General features: G+C 43.7%; 1 protein-coding gene and 1 pseudogene across 1 annotated transcript in view; one reads left to right on the plus strand and one right to left on the minus strand.

Moving 5' to 3' along the window:
* Window positions 1-22,549, minus strand: part of ATF7 (activating transcription factor 7) — a 93,211-nt gene that overhangs the window by 5,271 nt on the left and 65,391 nt on the right. The window contains exons 3-11 of the mRNA XM_055003358.1: window positions 14,730-14,826; window positions 12,586-12,725; window positions 8,686-8,829; window positions 7,554-7,711; window positions 6,584-6,683; window positions 5,491-5,604; window positions 4,476-4,628; window positions 2,614-2,811; window positions 571-679 (exon numbers count right to left, since the gene is read on the minus strand). Coding sequence (XP_054859333.1) covers window positions 571-679; window positions 2,614-2,811; window positions 4,476-4,628; window positions 5,491-5,604; window positions 6,584-6,683; window positions 7,554-7,711; window positions 8,686-8,829; window positions 12,586-12,725; window positions 14,730-14,826 — 1,213 coding nt within the window. The remainder of the gene's footprint in view (window positions 1-570; window positions 680-2,613; window positions 2,812-4,475; window positions 4,629-5,490; window positions 5,605-6,583; window positions 6,684-7,553; window positions 7,712-8,685; window positions 8,830-12,585; window positions 12,726-14,729; window positions 14,827-22,549) is intronic.
* On the plus strand, window positions 4,799-4,917 carry LOC129346643 (5S ribosomal RNA; annotated as a pseudogene).

Genomic DNA, 22,549 nt, shown 5'->3' on the forward strand with positions numbered 1-22,549 from the left:
TGATCTGATCAAAAGAGGTCACTGAGAGAGAAGTGGCTGAAATACACCTTGCACTATGTTTTGTGCAAATACGTCGCTGACTCACCACTAAGACTACTTCTGAGGATTATGCGCTTCTGCTTGTGCAACAGCTTTTGTGTGAGTGGAAGTGTTGCGTGGACCCCAGCCCAGGGATATGTATAGGACTTTACAGAAACGCTTATTTCATACACAGGGACACACAGTAATCTTTAGAACAAGCCTATAAAAGTAAGGCGGCATTTTTATCCGTGTATTGCTGGAAGTGAATGGGGCTTAGGCTGAAAAGACAGTGGCTGGCCTGGGGCCACGGTGTGAATTCATGGCAGAGACAAGATTCGAATCAGGGACTTTCCCAGCAGATACTCTTAGCAGCTACCACCAGAGCTATGTTCTAAGGTAAACGGATATCCATCCAATACAGTCATCATGGGACTTACATGAGTGCTCAATTACTCTAAAATCCTATCTCATGCAATACTTAGATTCAAGATTGACAAGCTTTAGCCACCTTGACCCCTTTGCACGTTATGTTCAAAGTCTGCACCTTACCGAGATAACCTTGTGTTTTCTTCTGTAATGCGGTGACTGGGCAGTCCTTGTGAGCCAACAGTAGCTGTTTGAGTTGAGCAACTTCGTTCCTTAATAGCGTAACTTCATTCTGTGGGGAAGGAAACATTTACTTTTCCTGCATGTGTTTGCACATCCAGTTCTGTTTCAGACAGAGGAAGCATTTGGAACGGGCCAAATGACAACTGATGCACATAGCTGAGGCTCTGTGGATTGCAGGTGACTGCCTGCCCGAAAGACTTTTACAGGTTACTGAAGGCTTCATTTCTCTCTCTCTCTCTCTCTCTCTCTCTCTGGTATTTAAACTGTTCTGATCACGATGACTTAACACTTAGATGAAGCTTTGAGCCACTGACATTTTATCTCGGCTGACTTTTAATGACAAGGGTCAAGCTCCAAAAACAAAACGGATGGGATTTTTATGTAATTAAATTATGCTGGAAGGGAAAAAAATGAAGTACAAAAATGCCCTCGATTTTCAAACGTACTTGTTATCTACATGTGCTTTTATTTATAATACTTTTGTTTTAAATTCTTAGCTGCCTTTGTGGTCCTTATTGGGAAGAAAGGCGGGATATAAATTTTGGAAGTGATAATAAGAACAACAGTACTTCAGCCCATTGGACAGATGCATTGAAAATTAAGTGCCTCCCATGGCTTGGTGGAAGATTTAGGATTCAAATATATTTCTCGCTGAAATACAGTGAAGGTCAAAATTCACTTAAGCCATGCGGCAGAGGAAAAGCAACGTAAGGGGATGTCGAATGCAGCCACTGAAGAGTCACTGTACCAGCTGGGAAGGGTCCAAAAATGCCTCCTGCTATTCTTAGCTTCTAACAAGCAGGAGAGGTAACCAGCAGGGGTTACGGGCCACGGCCTGTTAAAACAAATGAGCAGAACCTGCTTGGACTTGTAACTCTGCCACAGCGGGTCTGCGGGAAGCATTCCAAAGTTTAACTCCCTTTAAAAAAAGGATGAGGAAATTTAAGTCAACGCACACAGGGAATTCTTTTAAGAAGAGGGACTTTGAGTGGCCACAGAAGCAGCTGCCTTCACGCCTGCAATGACATCCTCGGGAAATGCACAGAAACTCTATGAGGAGAAGGATATATTCTCATTCTACTCCGTTTCTTGACTGTGATTTTAAAGGAAAGGGACAAAGAGTCCCACTGCTGGCGCTGGAGAGGGAAAAAAACATCAGGTCTACTTCAGCCTCTAACCTAAAAGGACTATACAGCAACAATAGGCTACCGTGTAGTGACAAACTCTGCAGCTACTGGGCTCTGCGAAACAAAAGCAAAACTCACAAGCCAAGCTGGTCCCCCATTTGGGCCACGCTGTCAGGATCCAATAGTAGCCATACAGCTCATCTTCCAGTACAATATAGGCCGCTACATGCCAACAGCGACCTCCTGTTCTGTCTATCAGGCCACTCTACCCACAAGCCTGGCAACTTTCAGAAACCTGTGGGATAAGACTGATTCTCCTAGGACCTTCTGCTGCTCATCTGCAAGTTGCCCATGATTCAACAACGCATTTGATGAATTTAAATGAATCAGAAAGTTGAATTCGGCCTCAAAAAGTATCACTGTTTCTTCATACACTACAGGTGATTACATCTATTAAGAGAACTTAACAGAGAGTGTTGTCATCATTACTGGTGCTTTGAAGGGACAATGTGGCCATTTTTTAAACTTCTAAGCATCGCATGCAAAGAAATATATATTGTTTATTTATTGTATTTTTATGCCGGACGGTACCTCTTGCCTTTCACTGGCCTTTTGACCCACAGTGGTTACAATTCCCCCCCCCCTCTATGTCCATTTATCCATGTATCTGATGAGGAGGGCTCTACTCCATGAAAGCTTATGCTACAATAAATCCGTTACAGCAAAACAACCAACCAACAAAGGGAGTCTTGTGGCACGTTAAAAGATGGACACAGCTATCCCTCTGGAACGTTTGTCAAGTGGAACCACCTGCAACATAAACCATCGCTGCTGGGAACACTGGCGCCGTGCTTACGCTTAGCTGGATGTTCTGTGTTGTGAGCTCCTCGGCCTTCTTCTCCAAGGAAGATACCCAGAGCTTCCGTTTCTGACGGCAGCGGGAGGCTGCAGCACGGTTCCTCTCCAAGAAACGTTGCCGGCGTTCGTCTGGATCTTCATCCATTGTGCGTCTCCGTCTGCCGCCTGTGCTAGGTGTGGGCTGAGCTGGGGAGACCTAGGGTTAAACAGCAGAAGGAGAAACAGGCAATAATAACAACAACAACATTTGCTTTATATACCGCCCTTCAGGATGACTTAACATCCACTCAGAGCGGTTTATAGAGTATGTTATTATTATCCCCACAACAAAACACCCTGTGAGGTGGGTGCGGCTGAGAGAGCTCTGAGAGAGCTGTGACCGACCCAAGGTCACCCAGCTGGCTTCAAGTGAAGGAGTGAGGAATCAAACCCGGTTCTCCAGATTAGAGTTCCGCGCTCTTAGCCACTACTCCAAACTGCCCCCCCCAATCATATTCTGTCTTAACTACTTTACACAGAATCTAGAATAAAATTTCTTGCAGCGCTTCTGAAGGGCTTAAACTCCTCCTTGGAAACAGAGAGGCTGGTTTGTCTTCTCTCAGATACTATCTAGCTTGTGTTATACTGAGTGTTGTTTGCTCTGGCAGCCAAGAGAATATGACTGAAAGCTGTATCTGAAGGGCGAAATATTTTAACATAAATACTTCATTTTAGTGATGTTATTTATGATTTCTGTTCTTTGTGACTGATTGAAACACCCTTTGGCTATGTGCAATAAATCCTAACATTCATTCATTCATTCATCTTGTGCATCTCTCAGCAACCAGTTAGCACCAGTTAGGCTTTGTCAGTAGAATGACACTTTCAAAAATCAGTTGCGTATATGCTGTCTTTGATCGTACCTATTAAAAATATTCAACCATCAGTAGCACTTCCCAGCAACATCCTATTCACTCTTGTGATTAGGATTCTGCAAGGCCAGCGCAGATCTATTGTGTTATTCTGAAAGAAGGAGATGAACTGCCAAGAAAAGCACAGATCTACAGGTTCTTACCTTAACTGAGCCTCTAAATTACGTGGACTCACTGTCAGGCACATATGGATAGTAAACTTTTGGAAGCCTGTCTAGCTGACAGAGCAGGTGGCGATTTTGATGGAAAGCTGGCAGTTGGTGTCTTGGCAGGAGAAAATGGGGTGGTGTTTAAACCCAAGTAATTAAAACAGGGAGAGAGGGAGAAGATCTCAAAATATTGCTTCTGTATTCCAGACGGTGTCTCTACTGGCAACAACGTCTAACTGATAAACGTCTGGTAGCAAATGGTGACAGAAGCAGTGGAGTCTATACAGGGCAAAAGGCTTCCTATATCTATTTCAGAGGACTCAGGAGGAACAATGTCCAAACCGCCCAGATTCTGCAACCAGAGAACTCAGATATGGCAACGGGGAAGAACTGCGTGAGATAAGTAAACGTGTACATAACATTTTGCCTTTTTAAAATTTCAGTTTGCAGAATCTGAATATTTGGACGCTGTGTTTTTGGAAAAACGGAAGAACAGGCCAGAGGGGCAGAGTAAGGTGTTGTTAGATGGGTTACAGGAACAGATTCCGAGCTGTACTCTTCTTCACGCCTGGAAACCTTCACTAGAAATAAACAACTTCTCTCCCCCACAAAGCTGAAGATGGTATGACAGAAGGGACACCATTGCCTGTGCTGTGCATTCTTATCGCAGTATCAAATGCCACACTGTGCTCTAGGATACAACTGCAGCAAAAAAAGACTTCCAAATGATTTTTGCATACCCCCTCCCACCCCTAAATTATGCAGCTCTTTCTTCAAACGCACTGTCACGTCAAGCAGACCTGTGGTTGTGCTGGAGAAGGTGCATCGGGGTGCTGGATGAGTATTTGACCTTGTTCGGGGCGAGATGTCACCATTGTACTTGCCGATCCTACCATCATGTTGCTGCCGTTTAGGGAGGAAGTAACTCCTTGTGTCAGGCTGGCTTTCAGCCTCTGTAATGGAAGGAAAAACATTCCGCAGAGGCTCAATGGTTTCTTCTGTGTTCCCAGCAGGGATACTAGCTTTGGAAGTTATTTTAAATTAAGGATGGGTGGAAGTTCTTAGTCCGCTGCAAAGAGCACACAATAAACCTGCCCTCAGTTTAAGAACTTGTAATGGGGTCTTCTAGGGCCATACCGCCCTGAGCATGCCTGATTTTGTCTAATCTCAGAAGCTAAGCAGGGTCAGGCCTAGTTAGTACTTGGGTGGGAGACCACCTGGGAATACTGGGTGCTGTATGCTTTGGGGAGGGGCTGAGGCTTAGTGGTAATAATAATAACAACATTCAATTTATATACCACCCTTCAGGATGACTTAACACCCACTCAGAGCGGTTTGCAAAGTATGTTATTATTATCCTCACAATAAAACACCCTGTGAGGTGGGTGGGGCTAAGAGAAGCTGTGACTGACCCAAGGTCACCCAGCTGGCTTCAAGCAGAGGAGTGGGGAATCAAACCTCCAGATCAGAGTCCCAAGCTCTTAAGGTCCCAAGTTCAATTCCTGGCATTTCCAGTGCCAAATGACAAAGCTTTCATTGTACTAAAAAAAATTGTTTGTACTAAAAAAAAAATTCTCATTGTTTGGGGGTAAATACTGAAATACTTAACAGACAAGAGATTAAGATCATTCCTATAAGGTTAGTTTGCTTATGGGGCAAGGGTTTTTTTTTCTCTCCCCCAACACATTTCTCAAACCCGCACCCACAGGTTGCTGAGCCTACTGTTATTTTAATTTTGTTTTACGAAATGTACGCCCCACTTTTCTGTCCTCGTAAGGGCCATTAAGGTGGCTAACGTAATGTAATGGAACTCACCATTTTAGCTTCTGAATGCATTGGAAGTCCTGATGGTGAGATGGAGCCACTGCCGACTATTGGAGGACCCGGAATACCAGGAATGTTTGGCACCACAGACATTGGCCTTGCGAGCTACATGCAGAAAGGGAACCTTGTTTTAAGCGAGGCAATCTTTATGATATTCTCTTCACACAACTCTCTCCTTGGGGGAAAATGTTTTACTGATGAACTGTGTATGTTATAGCAAGATCTGAGTCCAGTAGCACCTTAAAGACCGAACAGGTTTTCTAGGGTATAAGGCATTTGAGAATCAAGGCTCCCGTGCTTTAAAAAGCAGCATTATAGCAGCTTTAGGTCACAGCTCTATCAACGGCAGTTCTGAAAAGGTAGAAACTGGAGGCAAAAGAGATGGCTTTGACTTTTTCTTCCCTTTTCTCAGGCAGCCATTTTTGAGATGCCTTGGTTGTAGCTGTCCAAACACAAGACAACCACATTTATCTTAACCCACTAGTCTAGCAGAATTTATAGCCTCCACTCCCCCAACACATGGCAGCATCTTCTGGAACACTTAAATGGATTAACAGTACACCCATGAAGAAATGGACACTGAATTTGCCCGTGGTACAGTCGGCAGCTGAAGCAATGCAGACTGCACCAGAAGGTACTCAAGTTTGTTAATCACGTATCCTGAGAAAATTCATACGCAGAAATAAAAGCTAAATAACCATTTCATGCCCTGAAGAGGCCAGGGAGAGAGGTTTTTTTCTGGCTTGGAAAAGCCAACATGTTCTCTGCAAGCTTGAATGATTTCAGCATGGAGCTGGCTAATCAGAGAGCCCGCAGTTCTCAGCCCTGGAACCAACAGCGAAAGCCATCTGCTCTGATGGAGGCTTCAGCTTTGAGCCTTAATGCCCTGCAATGTGTTTGGCAGGCACTGCTACCTTGCAGGCAACGGGTCCCTCTGCCTCCTCCCCTCCAGCCAAGGCTAATCTCACACAGTGGGGTAGAGAGAGATGTCAGTTTTGCAAATTAAAGTGCCCACATATGCTCTGCAAAGGGAAAAGCTGTCCCTTCCTATATTAAATGCGGCCATGCTGGAAACCTCTATTACCGATATGACAGAAGGCATCTGAACAGGAGGGCCAGGAAGGACAGGCATGGTCTGTCCGTTCACAAGTTGCATGACAAGCGGTACGGAGCTGGTTGGAGATCTGGAAGAAAAACAAACAAACCACACGCAGCCCTCAGTTCAGCTAACGGGTGTTATCAGACATTCCTGGTCCACCCATTACCAGGGGCAGGTGATTCTGTACGGTACACAGAGCCTTCCCTGTGCTAAGCCACTCATGGAACAGGCTAGACATCTTTGCAGGAGCAGAAATATCTGTTAGGAGAAACATCAAGTTTCCTAACCTAACTCCTTAACTGCCAGATCGTTGGCTTCCTTGTCTGTGAGCATATGGGCTGCAGAAGAGCAGGTGCTCCTAGCTTGCTTTCATCCGCTCAAGTTTTAAACACGGTACGCAAGGCTGTCTGACTCTTCTATAACTGCTCCTATGCAGTTTTTATATACAATCGCCGTAACCTGCAAGACTAGAGACAATGACACTGCAGAGAAAGCTACTGACTAGAGATGGGCACGAACCGGGAAAAAACCAAACCATGTGGTTCATCAAATTTCACGAACCACGAACTTTCACGAACCTGCCCCTGGTTCGCGAACCGGTTTATTTGGTTTGTGAAAACGTCACATCCAGGTCAAAAAATCATCACTTCCGGGCCAGCAGAAGGTCTGCAGGAAGTCCATCTCCTGCTGCTTAGGAAACTGACTGACTGGCACCAGGCTGTCTGCAGTGACGAACTAAAAAACGAACCAGCCTAAAGTTTGTGGCGGTTCGTCAGAAATGGGATCTGAAGAACCGCTGGTTCGTGAACCATGAACCGGCCCTGGTTCGTGCTTAATTTTGGTTCGTATTTCGGTTCGTGCCCATCTCTACTACTGACCATGAGTAACTGAAGGCCCAGTTAAGACTTGTTAAGATCCCATCTTGCCAGACACTTATATGCAAAGTGTTACTTACCCAAGCTGTCTGTTGGAAGGTGGAGCCTGGGTGATGACAGAAGTTGGAGAAGGGAGAGTGGGATGTAGAGGATCATACCCCAAGTGCAGCGGCAGTGAGCCAGGGCGCACGATGGTTGGAGTAGGAGTGGAAATGATAACTGGCTTGGAAGCATTTTCCTGAGAAACATGCACATATTCAAAGTCAGATATTATCGCTTCATGAAAATAACTGTGTGTGATCCTCCTCAATGAATAAAAATCTTAACGGGAAAATGGATACACAAAACAGATTAATGACTAATTCAGCTTCACATATAGTTCCTAACAGGGAAGAGGGCCTTTTCCTGTGGATGTATCCTTTTTATGGGGCTCCCCACCTTAATGGATGTCCACCAGGTGTCCATGAGATATCTGCCAAAGTCTGTCCTATTAATTCAAGTTTTGGTTGGCTAAGTTTAGCCTTGCCCTGTGACAATCTGCTCGGGCCTTTGTCATTTGGGAAAGTGTACAGTTTTAGTGACTTTGGGATATTTTACTGTTTAGTGACGCTTTTATGATGTTATGATTTTGAGTACCAATTTGAGGTGCTATTGGTAGAAAGATGGTATAGGCATCTTTTAGATGAACATTAAATAGTTGAAGATAAATAAGCTTTCTCTGGAAACTCTGATCAGGCTAAGATTCACAAAGAAGCACAGAAACATCAGCCTACTTAAACATAGTATCTACACTATCATAATGAACGGACGGCTACATGTAATTACGAGAGAGAATGTCTCAGTCCCAGGAACCCAAATATTTCACCACATCATCACGAGTAGAATTAATCAGGCAAACGTGACTCAGTTTAATAAAAAGCTCAAACTCTTTCGCCTTCTTTCATATGAACTTGCCCGTTGGTACATTTTCTTCCTCTGCACAGGTAAGGCGGGACTAAAAGTCTCCCTACACGAGACCTCTTGCACGAGGACACTCAAATGTAGGGAGACACGATGTTAGCCGGGAAGCATAGTTTAAAAAGACAGAGCCTTTCTCTGTCACCTCTCTACAGGAGGGTAGTTTAAAAGGACAGAGCCTGCAGAGATCGCTCCTCAGAGGGTTTGTTCATTTAATCTTCTCCCCCAAGAGGAATTGCTTGCCAACTGACTCACCTTCTCCATGGTCTGTGGTGTCCGTGGACTGGCAATTGGACTGTCAGATGGAGATGAATCTACTTCCACTGTCTCTTCTTCTTTTATTTTGATGTCTGGGGAAGAGGGGGCAGAGGACAGAGACATATCCAGGGGTCCAGAACACTACAGAAAAAAAAGCAACAAACTGTGAATTCTATATACATCTTCATTGTTTCCAAAGGCTTTTGTGTTCCACCCTCTAGCAAACTCAGGCAAAAAGCTATGGTCACTCATCCAGAGTGCCACTTGTCTACATTTGTCAACCCATCTATCTCTTCCATAGGTACCACTGTGGCTGCATACTCTTCCCCATTCCCAAAAGGCTACTGGTAGCCTGTTAAGGCTACGAGAGGACAAATGCACAAGGCAATGCTACTGATGTCGCACGTACAGCTCTCCAAGAGCAGAAGCGCATATTGGGCATCATGGGGGAGCTGTTTGCCAGTTGCACGCTCACCAAGAAATACTGCTACTCACAGCAGATGAATGCCAAGCTGCATGGCTGTTCTAGAAACTCGTACAAAGAATCTTGTTAGCTCAGGAATGCAGTATTCTATGATTCTGCAAACACCTATACGAGCAATTCTTTCCAAAGGTCTTTTTTTCAAAAAGGCTTTGCTAAAATAAAAAAAAGGCTGAAATGCCTGCAGATTATAGAAAGCACTTTCATTCACAGAAGCACTGTAAGCTGCTATATAAGTCATTTTTGAATTATTACTTGATTTAAGCAAAAGCCAACAAGAGAGCCATACGAGTTATTACAAATCTATGACCAGTCCATTGTAATAAAATCTAACCATATGCCTGAACCTGGCAACGTGCCACCACACCTATTTTCAACAGCACTGCATGGCCTTTTCCAATTTTGTTAACAGCAATTTTGTTACTGCCTTCTTCAATCAATGAGTCAGAACAGAACACCAGCAAAAAAGCAAATGGCAAAACTAGGAGCATGGGATGCCCACAGTAAAGTAAAACTGCAAAGAGCGACGACCGGTTCAAAGCAGCAATCTATCACATAAAAATGTGGGCGATAGAGACGCAATCCTCAGATCAGAGGTCATTGACCAGGGACCCCTGGAGCAAATCCAGCCCATGAAGATACGTGTGGTGGAGAAAGTGGCGACGACATGAAAGTGGGTCATTTTAAGAAACGGAGGTCAAGAAAGTGGCCCACCGTACTTCTCTCCTCAAGAGAAGTAGTTGTCAACCAGGGCTTTAGATTGCATGGAAGGGGAACGATATAACTTCACAACATTAAACTTGTTAGAACAGGATATTCAAACACCAGCAACGTAGTAGACAAAAGGAGATGACAGACTTCAGCTAAGTGTTATGCCTTCTAAACAGGTGCGACCCATTGATCTGCCAAATCCAGGGAAGGTGAACTAATCAGAGTTGACAGCGTTCAGGAACATGGTTCGAACTCTTCCAGAGCTCTATGTGAGAGCCAATATACAGCAAACAGAACAACGACTAGCACTGGGAAGACCTGGATTCAAATCCCCTGTCAGCCAAGCTTAATCTCTCAGCCTAACCCATTTTACAGGTTTGTTGCGAGGGTAAGGTGGGAGTGGCGGTGGGAGAGGACATTTACGCCATTCAACTTAAAAGTAAGGAGGGGACAATAAACAACAACAACAACACACACCTCGCGTGTGCCTCCTGGCATCGTACAAGTTGTGCTTCCTATTCCGTGCTACTGAAAGCACCACAAACCTTACCAGTGAATGGCAGGAGGGCTGGAATCCTGAATGGGCGAGACATGACTAGAGCTCCGGTCAAGAATGCCCATCACCCTCAAAGCAGTAAGCGCCTGGAAATACCCTCTTCCTTTGCCTTTAATTACTGCAAACACTGTGCCTGGAATTGCCCAAGACAAAAAAGGACCCCCCACAAAAGTCAAACTAGCACCAGCAACCAAGCTCAACTTAGCCAAATGTGCAAAGCATCTCATGAATGCGCCTGGCAACGCCTGCCAAGTTTTCTGAATAGTAAACCAGCTGTATCCAACAGTCCAGGCAATTCTAGCAAGAGTAATTCCTTCGAGCCTGCCTGAAACTAGCCCAAGCTTTGAACTGCTGCTGTCTCCTCCCGGAGGTCAGAAATATTTGGACCGAAATCATATTTAATATGAAAAACTCTCATCATTCTAGGAATCCCAGTGGTAGCGATTAAACAATACAACAACAGGACTATGGGTGGTCTTCACATATAAAATGCCTGACTAGATAAGGAGTTCTACACCACTTGTAAAGGAAAATACTTGTTTTGCAGTTCTAAACTGCAACAAGAAGGGAGGGGGCGGGGAAAGGAGCAAAGAACCTGTGGGACAGCACTTCAGCAGAGGCAGCAAAACAAAAATAAGTCAGTTTAAAAAATGGATAGCACTAGCATGGCAAAGAGCCAACAGGTTTTAGCAATGCCCTTCTGAATTCCCCCAAGTCACGGTCTTTGGCAAGAGATCCACGTGGACCGAGTTCCACAGCAATTCAGCTCAGAAACAAGCTGACTGCATGTGGGCGACGGTTATCAATTTAGTAAGCAGAATATTCAATCTAGGGAATTTTTAAAAATTGCACAATATATTTGCCAACCGAGTTTTAGAATGCTTTGAAAAAAATAAATGGGTGATAACGTGTTACTTTGACTTCACTATTCCATTTATTCCTTACAAGGATGCTGTGAAAACTGACTAACGTCTATGGCTGGGGTGAGTTTCAATTTGCTTGCAACAACTAACTGGGACAACCTCCTCCCTTCTAGCCATCTTGTATCCTAAAAGACACAGGGGGGGAAATCCCTTTATAGAGCCCATGGCATCAGTGTTCTGATCTCCTTGAGAAGGATATGTCATTCCCATGGATTAAAAAAAGCCAGCACTGAAATGGCCAAACGTTTAATAAACTCATTTACAACCAAAAAAGAAAGAATTCACATTGATAAGCTGTTCTTATTCAAGACCCCTTTAAACCTTTTAATTGCCAGAAGCAAGAACTAACACAATGAGAAAATCCAAAACTCAGTGGAGAGAAGGAAGTTCTTCTCATATAGTTACCATCTTCCGCTCAGGAAATACAGCCAGAGCTCTGAAAGTCATCAACAGAGAGACAGACGTAGTGGTGTGCACCTGAGAAATATTTGGTTTCCTGCTTCGGGTTTACCTGATGTGGGAAAACAGTTCGGGATAACCCGAATCCCAAAACAGCAAGCTGCTTTGGCATTTGGGTGTTTAAATGCTTTGTTATGCTCTGTAAAAATTCGGGAATCTTTACAGAGCACACTGAAGCTCAAAGCAGCACTTTTCTTGCCATTTGCAAACGTCAAAAAAAGTGTTGCTTTCAAATGCCAGCTGCTTTACAGCCAATGGGAGGGGAATCCCCCTCCTGTCAGCTGAAAAAGCAGGCAGCCTTCAAAAGGCTTTTTTCAGCTGATAAGAGGGGAATCCCCTCCCATCAGCTGTAAAGCCAGCTGGCATTTTGAAAGCAACACTTTTCTTGCTGCTTGCAAGTGGCAAGAAAAGTGTTGCTCTTTGCCCAAACTTTGCTTTGGGATCCCTGAATCGGCTCAGCAATGCTGGGACCAATTCGGGAACCCCTGAATCTTTCCAAATCCAGCCGATTTGGGTTAAAAACCCGAATGGGAAACCCAAAGTGCACACCCCTTGACAGACAGACTAGAAGGGGTACTGGTATGATGGCCTCACTCAACAACAAACTCTATGCAACATCTTATACACTAAGTACAAGCCATTGCTGGATGTAAGATACATAGACCAGTGGGGCTGATAAAGGCTGGCCATGCATCTTGAACAAGCACTACTTTTGGACACTAAAGAAAATCTCCTTCCAGCTCCCAAAGTTTTAGATCAATGACAACAAAAAGCTTTCCCCCTCTTGCCTTTTTCTCATCATCTTCTGAGGCTTTCTTGAAGTCATGCTCAAATGAGCTTGCCAACTCATTGAAGAGGCCAACTTCATCGCAATTCTTCAGAAAACGGGTTGGTGTTGGAGTCTGATCTGTTTTTTGAAGAAATAAAAGCTTTGATTAAATTATTCGTAGAGCGAAGAACATGGAATGTTTATTCAAAAATGATATCAGTAAACCATGCAGTTTCCAGCATTTGTTTATTTCGGAAAGTTCAGATTCCTTACTTGGCACATTGACACTGATTTTGGTGGAAATTTCTGGATCAGTAGCATGGTTTGGGATAAAGGAATCCACAATACATTCTGTCTCAGTGGCAGCTGGGCAGGATAAGGGCTGAACAGGACGAGGAAAAGGAATTCCTAGTTAAGAAGTCATTACAAGTTTGGAGGGAAAGTTTAGTTTAAGTATGACTGAGTGTGGGAGTGGATCAGATGGCATGTTCAAAAGATAGAGCCGAATAGGTTAGGAACAGAGAAAATAGGGCACTTATTGTAATGCAAGAGAAGAAGAGGCAAGCCAAAGATGTGATGCTGCCTTAGGTGGCCTTGGCACATAATCTAAAAGATGCAAACTCCACGATCCCAGGAAATGTCACAGGGTGTGCCTCAGAGAGCAGGAACTTAAAATCATCCTGTAAAAATACGGACACTAACAGTGCAATCCTATGAAGAGTTACTCCAGTCTAAGCCCATCGACGGCAATGGGCTTAGACTGGAGTAACTCTGCATAGGATTGCACTGTAAGTGGCTACTCTCTGCTTGGGTTCTTTGTGTAATTGGTCTGAGCTCCACGCTTTTTCTTTCCCCCTCGCACATGGGAGGGAACACTGTCTGCTCAGCTTGGCTTTTCACGCAGGGATTCTGTTCAATTCACCTCTATAACCATTGCCTGATCATTTCCTGACCCCCTGCCACCATGTTCATTAAAAAGACACTTGGCAAACAGGTTCAGCATTTTTCCAGTTGCCAAACTAGCATCCGTTAAATACAGTGACAATGAACCTTAGTGGGGTTTTTTACTAGACCTGCTAAGACATACCCATTTTAGTTATTTGTGGCAAATCAATGGTTCAAAAGAAAACCAATTCTCTTTCAATTTTTTTTTAAAAAAAGCTTCACTGCTTGGTTCTCTGAAGAAATTCCAGTCATGGGTGAGTAACTAAAAGCATAAAGCTAATATAACTTTCCCTAATTTGGCAGGGAAATGACTATTCCTAACTACTGCATGATGGTAACTGTTTGTAGATAGATAGGCTCTGAATTTAAAAAATTAAGGACGAGTGTGTGTGTGTGTGTTTTATGTGCTGTCAAGTCGCCTTCAACTTATGGCGACCCTATGAAGGAAAGACCTTCAAAACATCTTATCATAAGAGGATGACATGGATTCTCTAGAGGGCTTTATAAAGACATGGCGGCTTCTCTAGAGGAAACTTGAATCTTAAACAGATTTTCAACAAAGAGATATCCATTTCATTCAATGGCTAACTCTGCTCCCCCGCCCCCTCCTCTGGCTTTTTGGTTTAGAAACAGGATGCCGAATGAAGAATTGAGAGGGTGGGAAAAGACCTCTTAAATGGCAATCATATACTGCCGGACAGCCAAATTCAGTTTGCTCAAATCTTATGAAGGGTTGCATTGACTGTGAGTGTTTTGATAGAGCCTCATCTGGGCTTCGCAAATATAGCCTTTGCCTCAGCCAATTCACAAGATGGAGTTTCAGATTTATGGACTGTCAGCCTAAAAGCTTGAGAAAATTGACACCTGGGCCGAGGAGGGGAAGCCAGGCTTGTCAGCATTTGTTCATCACCCTGAAAAGGGCATGAAGAACCGGGGAAAGACTTTTTTGGCCTGTAAATCTTTCACTGTTAAGTCTCAAAACCCAACGCTACAATCAAATATATCAAGAGGCAGAAATCCGGAAGCCTCTCGCTTCCCCCCCCCCCCTCCAACTCCTGCCCAATTAAAATGAGGGTCACAAGATATTAACATGGCTGAAAGTGATATTATTCAGGGCATCCGGCTGCTGGTATCCGCATTACAACCAGGCTGTAATAATGCGCAGCGTTTCAAGTTGATGTGGATCGCGACATGTACCTGCTATGATGACTGAATCTGTTCTGGCGGGACCAAACTTCAGTGTCATCTCATGCTTCAGTTTATGAACTGCCAGGTGGTCCTCATTTGTAAACCTCTGAAATGAAACATTGGGAGGGGGAGAACTTGAATAAATGCCTTTTATGTTATACTGTACATCCTACACCAGGATTTGGGGTGGGGTGGGAATACCCCAGGACAGAAGCTGTAATATAATCACTACACAGTGCTAGGCAAAAAACAGAATAGGACAGATTGTGGGAGAAGTGCTGAGTGAACTCAATTGCTCCAAATGGAAGCGAAATGCTGTAACGTGCTGAGCTGCTGGCAAATAGAGGGAAATAAGTTTAATAACCAACGTTTAAAAGGGAAGAAGGCAATCGCATGTGGTCGCTTGCAACTAAAACTAGCAAACGCGAATCACTTCTCTGTGGTGTTCTGTAAAATGTGCCACTTTATTATTGACTAATGGAGAGAGAAATTATTTACTATTGGCATTGCTGGGGGTGGGGGGAGAGAAGGGAAGAGAATTTGTTAGTGCCTTAGATTGTGCCAAAAGAGCTGGCATCCGTAAGGCAATTTGGCCCCGCAGTTTATGAAACAGGATAGAGCTAGGCTGGCCCAAGATCAGCATCCAATGGCTACGGACACAGAAAAATGCAAGCACTTAATCATCATTCCCAATGAGCAAGGGGTCTGTGCATCGCATGTGCCAAAATGTGCTATATTCCACCTGCAGTGCAATTCTAGGAGGGAACAAAGCGTAGCCTAAATAACTTCAATCAGTTAAAGAGGTGTCTCAATTAATTGGAGAGCATGTGTATTAATTATATCTCATTTTCAATAAAAGGACTTATAAAAATTGCAAATGGTAAGCACCATCTTTATTCCTCTTCTCACACCCAGGAAGGAATGCCTCTTCTGAAATGATGAATGCCTGCACACATCACAGGAAATAAGAGATTGCTGCTATATACATCACTGCACCCCCCCCTTTTTTTTTTTACTTCTCCTCTCTCTTGATTGGAAAGGTTATTCAATTCTCAGTGCCAAACACTGAGGAAGTGCTCCCTCTGAGTAATGGAAGCTCGTGCTGGAATAAATACTGTTAGTCTTTAGGATGCCACTGGACTAGCAGACTAACATAGCCACACCTCTGGCATTGTACAGATGAGACAAGGATGGCAGTTTTGATTGACTGGATTTTTTAGCCCACCCTCCCCGCAAGCAGGCTCAGGGCGGGTTACCATCATAAATAAATTACAACAGTTAAAAACAATAAAATGACATCTCAGTACAAACATGAATTTCAGCATTCCAGACGGGGCCCCCTTCCCCTGCCCACCATTCACAGGGTGTGGGCTGGTGAAACTCTAACTCCCCAAGCATGGGGGGGGGGTGCAGTTGGACCATATGGCCCCCCTCACTGGTAGGAGACCAGCAGGGAGGTTATCAGTCTGTTCTGTTCAATACTGTTCAAAAAGCAAGGTGGAGTTTAAGATGTTGGCAACCTGACAATTGCCTTTTCGTGGGTAACTTTCTCAAGCTCCTCTGTCAGGGCTGTGTTCAATGCTGCAAGTAATGCTGGGGTTGCAGAACTTTGCACACTTCTGTTTTAAGATGTTTCTATCTTAAGCCCTTGGGTGGGGGGTGAATTTTCCAGACATTATTTTAATCCTTTTTAAAATGCCTCCATGTACTCTGCTGCAAGCCATACTTTCTAGCCCGTACCTCTGTCTCCATATTTTTGCCCCAACAACTCAAGCAATGTTGACAAGAACTTCAAAAATAAAAGATAGATGAGTAAAAGCAAAATATAGCAAATTATTTCCCCCGGTTGATGTGGAATAATAGCGGTATCAAGCAAGCCATTTAGCAGCAAATCTGCCACTATTTCAGCAACAGCAGCAGCTTTAGAAATAAAATATTTGATGAGGAAAATAAAATTAAAGCCCACATCTACAAGTCCTGTTTCTTTGACATCACAATCTGCCACTAGGTAAGCAAGTGAAGGGAATTCTTACTTTAGGAGGGCAGCAAGCAGTGGCAGCAGGACTATAAAGCATTGCAATTGGGAGTCGAGCTCATTTATTTGCCATCAAGGAAGGATTTGTGGTATCGAGATTCTAAAGGAAGTGCAGGGACAGTGTGCTATATTTCAGCAGCACTTGGTAATGAGAATGCTGCCGCCGCCGCCGCCATATAGTCATGGCACATCCAGATGTAAACCGAGCTGATCACTAAACTACAGTTCAGGGGACTGCAGCTTCTACATCAGCTACACTTTGTTCAGACTCAAACTCTTCTCACGCCATGTCCCAAACTCCACATGCCTCAGGCAGCAGTCCTGAAGCAAGAGACCTCTACAGCAGTGTCTTCCGGGGTGACTCTGACCCAGGGATTCCTGAGGCCCTAAGCTGACCTGAGGCCTAGCACGCTGTGGGCGGAAGATTCAATATGTGCTTGCTGTTCTGGAGCCCGGGGATCAGACCGTTTAAATGAGAGAATAGAATCTACAGCTCCTGAAAGCCTACAGCTGCTCAAGACTCCGCACTTCCCTCTTTAAGATCAAAGCAGAGAAGGTGGAAGATGAGTTAGAAGCCAAATAGAAGCCGGCGTGTGATTCTCCAAGCCAGAACACCCATCCTTTAAATGCCTGGTTTTATTAGTCTTAAGCTTGAATATGACTTTCGGAATTTAAGTAATCAGTTGAGCTCAGATCACTGTTGAAACTACTTTAATTGACCTTAGGCAATCCGCCATGGCTGCTTATAAGTTACTGGGCCTCATTCAAAGTGCTGGTATTTACCTTTAACGCTCTAAATGGCTTCAGACTGAGGCAGCTGAAGATTCATCACTCGTCTGCCAGATAACATCCTAACCTCAAGCAGTAATCCTGCCCCCCAAATCCAGTCATTTTTTTTAATTTTAGATTTATTTTATGTTAACTGCCCCCTTGCAAATTCTGAAGAGGATGGGTTACAAATCTCTTAAATAAATGAAGAAAAACGCAGAACATTACCTGATTCCACAACACACCACAGAGATCAGCGAGGATCCATACGATCTGATCCAATGGACAGATTGAATGTAACTTGTTGCTACTGACAACATTTGAAACCATTGACCCCTTCCCATCTCTATTTGTAGACATGCTTTCTGAATCTAAAAATTAGCCAAACTTTTTTCCTGTAACCAATACACAATCTCTAATTACATAATAAATGTTCAAATGACCTGCAGTATGGGACTTTGTCAAAGCAAACCACTAGTTTTCCAGGTTTTCGTTAATTTCTTAAGAGTTTTGAACTTCGAAGATTCCTGTTTCTTACCTTCCCCAAGCCCACACAAATGAAAATTCTTGCCTGTCTTCTAAGTCCTATGCATGTATAGATAAGAAAGGGTTAGCGTGACAGCCACGACCGATGGCTGCCTAAACAAAGGTGACAAAGACCACCAGGGTGCAGTGTTGCTAAGAATGGAATTTCTCACCCTCTCCCTTATCTGTAATTTATCATCGTAATTACGATCTCACAGATTTAGGTTTATGTCCTGCATTACCCTACTTTTCCAAGAATAGTCACCGTAATGAATGAAATTTAATATGTCTGCTATTCTCTGTCCCTTATACTACTCCCAATTTTGCCTACTCTCAGGAGGAATAGTTGAGCAAATCCCGTAATAATTCAATGCCCATCCAACAATCATATGCTCAGACAAAAGGCAGAAAAGGAAGAGAGAAAGACAGTTCTCCAGTCCTTACTTCCTTTGGGCAGAGAAGAAACATCACATTTCTCTGTCTCTGCCACACGACTGTCCAAAAGAACACTATTCAGGATTTGCAAGACCTATTCTAGTCAGTACTGGTAAGGCGTTCTGAAATTATGTAACTGAGCAAGACGACTTCAGGGAGAACCAAACCACAATTAAACCACATATTTCATTTGAACAAGCTTGCAAGTTTAGCGAGCGGGCCAATATGGTTCTTCTATGACGATTATCTGGACTGGGAGAATTTATTAAAACAGCTCTTTTGTTTTCCCTCCAAGCCAGTCATTTTCATCTCTATTGCAACAGGTTATCTGTATCAGAAAACATGTATAAAATACATGGTGCCTTTCAATCAGATCAACATTGCGGGGTGTGTGTGTGTGTGTGTGTACTTTTCCTTCAATTTTATTAGCAGCTTGCTGAAATCAGGAAACCCACAAGTAGATATTCTCTCCGGGGAAACTAGGTGTTCAATGCATTTATGTACACTACACAGTCTCTGAAAGTTGCCTCACACTTAAATTCTAAAATGTTGTTTTTGGCTCTGACAGAACCTGGGACCCATGTGGATATGCCTTTTACTTTAAGAATGTGCTTACATCCTGAACTGTGATTAATCCATGTTCTTTTGTTTTTATAAACTAAATCAGAAATACAGGCTACATTCTTGGGCAACACTTATTTATGTTACAAGCAAGCCAAGTCTCGCTATCTGACAATGTAGGCAACTTTAAACACTGCCCACTGCTTAACTTTGAGCCAGGAATAACAAAAGTATAAATAGCTAGATTTAAAAAAAAAAAAACTTGGAAAAATACATTCATTCTCCTCCTTCACAAGCCAGGTTTAAAACTGCTTGACCTATTTTTCAAACTTCATTATTTGTATTATGAAAACCATTCATCCACCTACTAGAAAAGTCATCTTTTGTTGCCTGACATGACAAGCCATAGTAATATTAGTGGTAGGTCTGAACAAATGTTGGTCTTGTTCCACAACATCTGAGGGCTTCTCCTTCACTGAGGTTCTCCTTTTTCTCTGTGGCACCTTGTGTGAAAATTCATGTTGTCCACACTTTGTTATGGAGCACATGTAAGGAAGAGATGTAGGTAAAGGTAAAGGTAGTCCCCTGTGCAAGCACCGAGTCATTACTGACCCATGGGGGGACATTGCATCATGACGTTTTCTTGGTAGACTTTTTGTTACGGGGTGGTTTGCCATTGCCTTTCCCAGTCATCTACACTTGACCCCCAGGAAACGGGGTACTCATTTTACCGACCTCGGAAGGATGGAAGGCTGAGTTAACCTTGAGCTGGCTACTTGAACCCGGCTTCTGCCAGGATCGAACTCAGGTCTCGTGAACAGAGCTTGGACTGCAGTACTGCAGCTTACCACTCTGTGCCACAGGGCCCAAGGAAGAGATGTGTATTCTATATCTTCAATAGTTGTGTCAAAGAGAGAATTTGAACAGAGCTTCTCCTGTTCTAGTACTGCAGTGGGGAACTGCTGAAATTCTCCCCTTCTATTTCAACTCACAAAAGCCTTGCCCCAAAGGGGCATAAAGTGACTCACCTGTGTGCCAGATCCAATAAAATGGCAGGCCAGCCAGGTTAAGAATGAAAGCAGGTGTCTGCCTGCGATGAAGGAAGCAGTAAGTTGTAGATGCTTCCCTTCAGGGCAGATACCTGAGACAAGTATCCTATCCCTCTAATGGGCAACTCATAGAGGGTTTCAGTGCATGCCATGGAATTCTTTTTAGAGAGAAATGCAAATAAATGTGCATCAAAGTGGAAAATGTCTTATCAAATGGGGGTGACTAATAATGACTCTAAAAATAGACAAAAGCACAACTTCTTCACACCCACAGTAGCTCTGTCACATAAGGATATGAAGGGCCAGGGACAAAAGTGTGTGTGCGCCCGCTGGGGGAGATCTGGGGGAACTCCTCAATGGGCCTTTTGGAATCTTTTCAAGGCAAAAATTGGGGTATTTTGGGGAGGTTCAGAACTTCTGACATTTTTCCTTTAAAAGAAGTGAAACGCTTCTAAAGACAAGGCTTTGTTAAAAATCCATAGCACGGAAGTATGAAGACTTTCCCCCCACATTGCCTGTGAATTTTTTTTCTTAGTTTGAAATCATTGAAACGCTTTTTAAGGCAAAATTTGGCTTACTCAAAATGTGTCGTGAAAAAATTCAAGGATGCTGTCAAGTTTTTCCAGTGGAAAAATTGAAGAACTTGGGGGAACGCAGAAAAAAAAAATTCCGACAAAATATTCTCCCCACCTTTTTGGAATGAGGTAAATGTGCTAAGATAGCCTAGGCTGCAAGTGTATGCATCTCTCTCTCGTTTTGGTATTGGATATATTTTCACTTTTGCTTGTACAAAACTATGGTATTCATACTTTTAAGTACCAGAAACATTAATACAATTTTATCTGCTACGTTATATATGATGAATTTGATGTTGTCAGAACAGCAAAATGGTTTAGGTTTAATAGTAAATATTGCACTTTTTATTCCCCCCTGCCCCCCAAAGTAAAAACCTTTCCCCCCATAGTGTCTGGAAATTTTACATCTATAGTTGCTGGGTATTGTAATTGCTGGTAACACTGATGTTTATCTGTAGTCTAGGGCTGGGATTAGTGTGGTTTTATGTATTTTGTATTTTGTCTTGTTTGGATTTTATTGGATTTTTATTATGTTTTGCTGTTTTTAACTGATGTAATTAACGCAAGCTGCTTTGAGTTTCTAACCAAAGAGAAGCAGTATAAAAATCAAACAAAAAATAAACAAATAAAATAGTTGCATGAGGGGCAGAAAGACTTATGCACTATGCTAGAGGTGAAACGTGGAAATCAACAGTATAGCTCCCTTTCTACTACAACATTTTCTCTACAAAAGCAAAATGAAAGGTTTTTCTCCAGTAGTTGAAGCAAAGTTTTCCCCCTCCTCTTCTTCCAAGTTGTTAGGAATTCAGAAGGACTTGTGACTCAGAACCTGGTACGTGGTGCCAGGGACAAGAAGCAAAAAAATAGCCTTACATCGTTGTGTTCTCAAATGGCATGTTGTGCAGGATACAGAAATCAGATCTTTCATTGGGAGACTAATTAGGGCCCTGACTCAGTCACTAACTAGTTGCATCACCTTGAGCAAGTCAGTAATTCTCAAAATTAAGCCAGATGTGGCTTGTACAAAGAGGAACTTTAACATTAAAAGGGGCACATGGGTCCCCTTCCTCTTTACAGCCCCTTGCCCCAGGCACTCCCCCCCCTCCATCTTTCAGTATCGTAGCCAAGCAGGGGGCAATGTTTGGGTGACGTAAGACAAGTAAGGATCTGGCTCACCTCTCTTAGCAGACATTAAAATCAATGTATCTATTCCTCAGCGTGGTCAAAGCTGTGGAACTAGGGCTGCCGTCCCCCCCTTACCTGCAAAGCAGGGGATAGGTGGTCAGTAGGCAAGAAGTGACCTTTGATAATGCACTTCTGAGTGAAAAATGGAAGCTATGGGGTCTCAGTGGGGCCAAAACAGGCCCCAAACATAGTTTTTTGGCTATGTTTGGGGCCAATTTGGCCCTGCTGGGACCCCATAGTTTCCAGTTTTCAACTAAAGTGCACCATCAGGTTGTCTGGAGCATGTGCCATTTTGCCACGTGCTCCGGTGGCTCCTGGCTTGACTCCCTCCTCCATTCCCTTTGCTGGACAGATGAGCGGGGCTGGAGGGCAAAAGGTGGGGGCATTGGGTTCCCAGGTGCCCAGAAGTGGTGGGAAACTCCATGGGGTTTGCCCCGGTGCTTGTCAAGCAATCGGTGGGAGGTGGCAAGCTGCCTGGTGACCACACACTACGTGCGGGCAACTCCAGCAAGCAAGCAGCAGGCACATTCCCAGCCAGGTGCTATGATGTCACTTCCTTAAGTGACATCATTGTGCTGGCTGGGGGAGTGCTCCCATGTTTTGGCCTCAAGCAGCTTGACAGCCCTCTCGCAGGCGGAGTAATGACATGATGTCATCACGCTGAGGCTGGGAGCCTCCAGCAAGTACCGGACCTCC

This window comes from Eublepharis macularius, chromosome 19 (genome assembly GCF_028583425.1).
Source record: "Eublepharis macularius isolate TG4126 chromosome 19, MPM_Emac_v1.0, whole genome shotgun sequence".
Classification (NCBI taxonomy): domain Eukaryota; kingdom Metazoa; phylum Chordata; class Lepidosauria; order Squamata; family Eublepharidae; genus Eublepharis; species Eublepharis macularius.